At 31.5% G+C, this 8,477-nt stretch overlaps 1 protein-coding gene across 1 annotated transcript; it reads left to right on the top strand.

Annotated features, from left to right (window-relative positions):
* Window positions 1-54: 54 nt before the first annotated feature.
* Window positions 55-6,824, top strand: LOC134268186 (phosphatidylinositol phosphatase PTPRQ-like; the record flags this gene model as incomplete). Its single annotated transcript, XM_062750380.1, has 12 exons — window positions 55-126; window positions 883-948; window positions 1,265-1,372; window positions 1,755-2,045; window positions 2,135-2,419; window positions 2,546-2,794; window positions 2,912-2,962; window positions 4,202-4,486; window positions 4,725-4,994; window positions 5,249-5,533; window positions 5,636-5,777; window positions 6,529-6,824. Coding segments are annotated over 12 exons (2,246 nt in total), but the record flags the coding sequence as incomplete, so codon positions are not given.
* Window positions 6,825-8,477: the final 1,653 nt, after the last annotated feature.

Below are 8,477 nucleotides of genomic sequence, written 5' to 3'. Positions count from 1 at the left end.
AGAAAATCGAGACTGATATAAAAAAAATCCTTTCTTTGAAATTGCCATACACAGAGAACGACAAAGAAGAATTACACTCAGCTGTTGATTCACCAAGCGACACTCCTGTCGAGTACGCTCAAAGAAGTAAGCGTTAAGGTTTATAATAGTCTACGGTGCACCGTTAGCCAGTTATTTCTCCAAAACCTTTACACTTTTACTTGCACTGCCTCTCCTCAGTTCATTAAAAAAGAAAAGAATAAAAAGAATCACTTCCCAGGCATCGGGATCGAATCCGAACTTTCGAGTTTCCAAAAAATCGGAAATCTCGAGCCGTTAAAGTGACGAAAGTATGACGTCAAATAAAAAGTCCAGTTGACTTAGAACACAAACGATAGTTTTGTGGCATGTAGATTGCATTAAATCGTTGTTTGTATTTTTTTCAAGTAAGTTGTTGCTATGTTTTAGCCACCAAGTTGCTATGCACCGCAAAGGATTATTCGGAATCGGATGTTTTCACGTGGACTCATAAAAATTTCTTGGAACAATGCCAGTTTCAAGAACGAATTCCTCCGTTCGTACACGTTAGTCTATTGAGCTCGCTACGCGAGCAGCGCTTCGCGCCGCCTCGCTGCGCTCGCTATAATTACAAAAAAACAACAAATGATCCATTATAACTTGAATCTTTAGTTATTGAGAAATGTAACTTATATTTTTGCAGTCGTGATAACTAAAAAACTTTACCCATTTTCTTATATTTATAATTACTAGTGTAACTTAGAAACATGGCCTACATTTCGTATATTCACTTTAACTTAGAACATTTACCTATATTTTTTTTTTTTTGTATTCAAGATACATTAAAAACCTTACCTATTTTACTTGTATTCATTATATTCTCAGAACTCTGTGCAATTATCGTTAATGACCGTAAAGGTGGGATGCATACTGAGCTAAATATCAGATCAAGTAAGTACTGTTTATGTTAGATAAATCGATCATCAGTTTTTTTTCGGATTAAATGAAAATGTCCTTTTTATTTGTTTATCAATTATACTCTAATATTTATCAACTTTCACTTTCCTATAGAATTAAGAGTGTATAAGTGTTGCACTCAGCCATAAGCACGTTTGTTAATTCAATCAAACAATATTTATGTTTGGATTTTATTTTGATATTTACATGAAAGCTATATATTTGTGTTTTATATCTGTTAAATATCTAAAACCAGGTCTACTTTGTTTACGATTTGATTCATCAGTATGTGTTCATTTATTTCATTTAGGAGAAATTTTTGACTTCTTTGACAAAGTCTTGCGTTTCAAAACTGTTGTCAAATTGGAAAATCAAACAAGAGAGAAGGTGCGAGACTGGTTTAAAGCATTGGATAGAAGTAAAATGTTTGACGGATTCGAAATGTTCGTGTGTCCTCATAGGTTTTTGGTGATTACAATGGATTTTATGGATGTGATGGTGAAATGGTTACCTTTCATGAAATTTACAAGCAATGCAGGAGAAGTTTGCAAAAAGCCAAAAATTATTCTTGTGGACATCATAAATATCCCTCCTCAAAAGGTATCACTGTTTACTACCAAGTTTTCTGTGCTAGAAATATGGAATAATGCATAGAAAACAATCTTTTCATTTGAATTTTACCCTTTTCTATTATACAATAAAATTAAAAAGATGGGAAATTCAAAAATAACTTTGAATTTTGAAACATGCCTTTAACTTAGTATTTATTCATAATTAAAACATAAAGATTTTCAATATAGTGCCATCGATGAAAAGTGCCGACGTACGAATAATAGAAAACTCCTCCAGGGAAGTTGTTCTTGAGTGGACACCGCCGCGCTACCAGGAGAGTGATATCCAGTTTCACATAGAATGTTTCAAAGGCTCAAATAAAGTAATGGAAGTATACCAACCAAACACTCGTATAGAATTTGAAAATCTAGAACCAAACACGCATTATAGATTCCATGTAACGCCGATTCTTAGAAAGGAAGGGAAGCCATACGGAAGTTCAGTATATGCAAAAATTAAAACCAAGGCGAGAATAAAAGGTATTGCTATTAATTTTTTAAAGGAAACAAAGACATAAAAAATCTATGATAAAAAATATAAACATTTTCTGTTTAATTTTCTTTGACAGATACGGATAGTTTAGAAGTTCGAAATTTGTGTGCACAGAGACTCTCAGAAAAAGAGATACTGATGTTCTGGCATCCCCCTGGAATCAAGAAAACTAGTCATTTGTCTTACGTAATTTCCTGGGTAGATCAGACTAATCTTACCAAACGTTCAGAAATGGAAACAAAGAAAAATTCGTGTATTCTAAATGGTCTACAGTCCAATTCCGAGCAGCTCATTAAAGTGGCTGTTAAAGCATATGACAAGACCTTTTTCCCTCTTAGTTGCCATGTTCCACAATTTGAAGGTAAACTTAAGTCTAGCATATTAAAGTATCTCTAGAATTGCTTTCATATTTATTACCTTTTAAGTACAATTCCAAAGTTATTTTTTGAAAAAGTTGTTTTATTTACAGAGTCTCGTTTTCTTTTAGATGTTTTGAGACCTACTCAAGTGACGGCAATAGCAGAATCACATTCGGTGTTTTGGGTGGATTGGCAATTTCCAATAGATAAACAAGAACTTATTGAAAAGTTCATCGTTCATTGTTCAGAATGCTTGTCTTTCAGAAATAACCGTACAAGGTCTTTTGATGTTATAAAAGACCTACGGAGTTTACCGGTCAACTATATACCGGAACTTTTTTATCATTACGTAAAAGTGTCACCAATAGCCAAGGAGGGTTAGTACTTGAGATGATCTTTTGTGCTTTAATTCGATTAATGAAAAAAGCTTCTTTTATGAGTTTATAAATGTAAGACAAACTGCACTTGCTCTTAAAATTCTTTTTTTTTCACAGTTTCCTCCAGTGAAAAAGTCCATGAGTCGTTAATTGCTCGAATTGAAACCGGTGAGTGACCAAATAATCAAATAAACTAATTTATGTAAATTAACCGACATTTTTTTGATATTTTGAAGATAAATACATTTATCACTTAGTTTGAATTTTGTTTTTACATTTAGGGTTTTCCAGCATTAATCAAACGGACTCCCCACATAGTTTCAAAATATAAACATACATCAAATAAACATCTTTCTACTTTTACTACTAATTTTAAATAACTACAATTAACTTTTATTTTAGTGCATTAAGAAAGGGGAAGTTTTATCACATTAAATTTACGCAAGTGATTGACCATTTTAGACTTAATATTTTATTGTTGAGTTACAAACTGACGTCAAATAAGTATCTTACAATATATTGAAATTCATAAAGAACGGTCAAAAATCGTAAATATATAGGAAATAAAAAGTTAATGTGTATAATTTTAAACAAATCAAATTCGACACTTTGATGAAATGAAATCTTAAACAATCAAGATTTATAAATACACAGAAATCGTAATATAAAAAATTGCGACTATTTTCGACAGGTTGCAACGAAGAGGTCAATCCACTTTGGTTTCCAAGAAGGACAATTCTTGGAAAAGAATCTTTAACTGTAGATACACAAGCAAATATGCTTCTTCAAAATTGAGAAATTCATGGTCCTCGGGCCAGGGGTTCTAATTTAATATACAACTTTATATCATCTGATAGAGAAACACAACATATATTTATAAAATATTTTCTGTTATTCTTGGTATTAAGGACAGATGATACAAATAAACTTTTGTCAAAAAAAATTGAAAATAACACTTTGAGTCATGTTTTAACGATTAAAATGAAGTTTCACCGCGTTATTTTTAATTTTTTATTCAAATTTTCAAAAAAAAGGGGATTTGAAGTGAAAAATATTTGTAAAAATTAATAAGGATGGTTTCACAGAGGAAGAATTTAGAACAACATAGAAGGTTTACAATTTCTTTTTATTCTAGATTTCCAATTTATTATTTGCATCACTTACAATGAAACAAAGAAACATATACCAATCCAGGCATTTTTTTTTTTGTATCATCTGTCCTTAAATAATACAAATGGATGTTTGAACATTGTATTTAAGATGATCATTAATTGATGTCCTCACTTTTTTTTTCTTTTATTGATGACAAATATAACAATTACAAGGACAGTTTGGAATTCATTTTGTGTTCTGTTACATGTATACTTGTGTGATCGCTAAGACCCTTGGGATGTTTGTCTTTCAAAGATAAAGCACTGAGGCTATTTGTCTCTTCAAAAACCAGCAACTCGTGTGAGCTTATATGGTGGGTAGATATACAGGACAGAGAAATGGTTTCCACCTACACGGCACATTGTTCACCCTCAGATCCGAAGAAGAAAAAGTTTAAGCCAGTCCCCCTCAAGCTTGGGCCTGAATGTCGCCAAACTCATGAAATAGTTAACCTGGAGAGTGACACGACTTACTTTGTATCGATCTACCACCAGAGGAAGATGTACACACAACAGATTAAAGTGAAGACTCTTCCCAAAGGTGAGCAACTCTAACTGAAATTTATTGGAATAGAGTTGTTTTTCATGCCATAGGCAATTTTGAAGAAATAAATATAATCCATAAATTAAACAATTATTAATTATCCATTCATGGCACCTGATCCCACCTCTGATGTTTTGGAGGTCCGTGTTTGCTCTGCTCCTATTTTGTATTGTTTTATGGACTTTTGATTTTGAATACTGTTCGTTATCTAAATATGTTTCATTTCTTTTAATAGGCAATCCAGAAAATCTTGAAATCACATTTGTGTCCTCATTCGAGGTGATCTTAACTTGGTCGCAAAACTTTAAATCCGGAGAAACGGAGAACACATACGTTGTAGAATATAAATGTGACCCCACTATAATGAAGAAGACTATACGGTTGACGACGTCCGAATGTTCTATACATCTTACGGACCTTCTTCCGGATGTTGAGTACGAGGTCTCCGTCAAAAACAAAGAAAAAGGAGACCCGTCTGTCAAAACGTTCAGGACACCAAAATTTGGTAAACCGGGAAAAAAATTGAAAGAGAGAATTGACTGTATTTATATAAAATATTCAACCGTAAATTAATTAAAGTAAAATATTTTCCATTTTGATTTTTACCACGATAATATTTTAAAGTTTCATTGTACATGTATATTTAATTGTTGAACAGCCATAACTACTAGTATTTCAATTGTTTCCATTTAATGTTTTGCTAAAAGATAATATTAAGAATTTACATTAAGCGATCATCATTACGATTTAATTTTGAAGGGCCGAATAATTTACAGCACCAGGTGACGTCATCAGAGATAATAGTGACCTGGGAAAGTGCTGTTCTACCCGAAAATTCTACAGAGTTGCTACAGTACCTTATTTTCCTAGAAAGGGAAGATGGAAACAGAGAAAAGGGGATGATCATAAAAGACACCGCCATACAATTTCATTGCACATTTAGTAATCTATGGTCATCGACGTCGTATGCTATCAAGTGTTTTACACTTATTGATGGAAAACGGAAATACGCTCCAATAGTGATCAAAACAAAAACCAAAGGCGGTAATTTTTTCAAATATTTTTTCAAAAGATTTCAACTGAACAGTTTTTCAAGCTCGCAAACTTTTTCCCTATTTCATAACAATGTTATTTTTATATTTTTAGATAATCTGCGAACTCTATTGGAACCAAGGGGTGACAATTTCATTATTTCCTTTGCTACCCGAGAATTGAGAACTGATGCATTACTGCAAACTGGTGTATATTGTGCAGATTTGTTCTTAACATTTCAAGAGGAATTTTACAGGTGTGAGAAAACTGTAAATCTTAGCTCAGTTAATGTGCAGTGATCTTTCCTAATCGAATTACGTCTCTCTTCCTTTTGAATGCACGTCTGTCTTTATATTAACCGTAATATTTTTGCCATTTTCTTTCATCCTAAAACATGCATCTTTGAAGAGCCTGGAAATGTAATGTCATGCAGGCTATTTTCTTCCAAAATAGGTTTTTCAGAAAACATGATAACAAATATATCAATTTCTTCATGGTCAAAATTAAAAATGTTCTTAATTATTCTTTTGAATTTGGAAATTTTATTTTATATAAACAAACAGCTATGTTAAAGTTTCAACCAAACAAACGAAAAAGATTTAAATATGTATGTTAAGGAACAAGCCAATACTAGTAAATTTTTTCATCAGCATTTAAGGATTATAGAAAATAATAGAAAAATTTCACACATTCTTACTTTTTTAAATGTGGTAACGTAAGATACTAGATGAACAGCTTTCCATACTGGAGGAAAAAGTAATGTCTTAACAAAATGCAGGAATTTAATAAAAGATTAAAGAAAGAAAATTTACAGAAATTGAAAATGTGAAACATCATTTTATCTGAGACAATATTTTTTTTCAGATTTAGCCTTTTCTGATAACCTTAAGCCTAGATCAACCAATATTCACTACCCGTTCCTTTATTTTTTGATATGATTGAAATGTTTTTTCATTACACTTTACCAAATAATATATATGATTTCAATTTTCCTTACTCTTCTTCAGTAAGTCTGTGGATGAGATGCTAGACCTCATTGATCTGAGTAATGAGGACCTTAAAGCATACACAGTGACCAACATCAAATACCCTATAGACAAGGTGATGCTGGACACACCAAAGCCAGATATCGAAGAAGACGTTGAATGAACTGAATTATTTTCAACACCTTTGTGGGTGGAAAGCAGTTCTTTTATGCTGGCTAATTGTGATAATTAAACATATGTCCTATGTCACAACATCGACAGAGACTGTTACCTGAAAGAGAATACATATATTGATATGAAAACAAGTTAGCTTATTAGTTGCCTTTCATGTATTCTTGATATAAATGGATAGATGTTAATATACGTAACTGATTGATATAACAAAGAAATACTCCTACATCAGCGACTTCAGATGTTTGTAAGCAGCATTGGAGAGAGTACTTTGTGCCTTTGTCCTAAAGGTTGTAAAATAAGGTTTAATGACTCTGCACTAAAGGATAACTCTTCGTGAACTTAATATTGGGATTAATAATTAATTTTTCTTTTAATAAAAAAAAAACACATTTCACGTGAAATATAGAAATTCGAAACTCATATTAAAAATACTCAATTTACTTGAATTCTATCATTAAAAACTTCAATTTACTTTAGTATAAACTTGTTGAGACGTATCTTGGTGTCTGATTATATAAGCAGAAAGCCTTTATTAAACCTTGCGATTTTTGTCCTTGAACCATTTTTTATCAATATACAATTGTTAGTGTTTGGAAATTTCAAACTTAACAATTTGCTTTTTACCAGATTGATGCAACAGAGCTTTAATCACCGATGTTAGCTTACCTCTCATACTTAAATGTACTTTTTCTTATAGCGTTAACTTGATGATATTGATCAAAACTATTGACTCTAGAAAAATGAATTAGAAAAAATTACAGCATTTGCGGTACAGTTACACATTATACTAGGCGATAATATCAGATGTTTAGCGTGACGTCATAGAAACCTCACTTCATAGATTGCGTGTAATTACCGCCTACATTTTTCATTGGTTTTAAAGTCTTACCAAGTAATGCAATGAATGCATTATATTAATTATAACTTGTACCTTCATCGTGTCAAACTGTGTATAAAACAATTAGCAACTATAATGTATAATTACGATAAAGAATGTCTAAATCTTTAAAGTGAATGCATTACTGTTCTCAATTTCCCTTTCAAAAATGTGGGAGTATTTTGTAGTTTGATAGCACTTTTCATTGGTTTTTCTTTAAAAGACATCAAGTTGTTTATTATTTATCTGGAACTCCAATTCGACAGGTTACAAATAAGTAATTAGTTGTCGATATAAATAGAGTGTGAAGATATGAAGCCTTTTCAAATGCAGAAATACCTGCAGGAAAAAGTTCCTAATTACTCCTTCTCAAGAAAAGAGACCTTAAATTGGATTTAAAAAAACAGTTCTAAAACTTTAACTTGTATTTGCTTTGTGTACCAAATAAAAAAAAAACAAAATATATACAATTTCTAGCATGACATGCATGAGCGTCCTGTGAAAAGAAAACTCTGTAGAGCCAAACAAAACTCAACGGAGTTTATTCATTATATCATAGAATTTTATTTTAGCAAAAATATTAATGAATATCGATTATAGTTAAACTTGTGCGTATAAAAAAGTATGAGCTTCTAAAAATATCTGATCAAGTTGGCAATTCATGTTGCTTACAATGCATCTCCATGAAGTACATTGGTTTTAAAAAAAGTACAGATGACTTTATAATAGTGTTTAATAAACATTATAATATTTTAATAAAAATAAATACATGAATATGAACAAATACACATTTTCTTAATCTCATCTCGAATTGAAAGTGCGCGAATAACAATCAAGTAAAACGTAGCATATATTTCACCGAGAGAATATAAGGCTTCATATCTCTATACACAGACAAATCAGTCGTCATCAGGTACAT

This window comes from Saccostrea cucullata, unplaced genomic scaffold (genome assembly GCF_032062105.1).
Source record: "Saccostrea cucullata isolate Sc308-1 unplaced genomic scaffold, CSIRO_AGI_Scuc_v1 ctg9268, whole genome shotgun sequence".
In the NCBI taxonomy this organism is placed as follows: domain Eukaryota; kingdom Metazoa; phylum Mollusca; class Bivalvia; order Ostreida; family Ostreidae; genus Saccostrea; species Saccostrea cuccullata.
The sequence above is the reverse complement of the archived record's forward strand: the minus strand, read 5'-3'. Positions and strand labels throughout refer to the sequence as shown.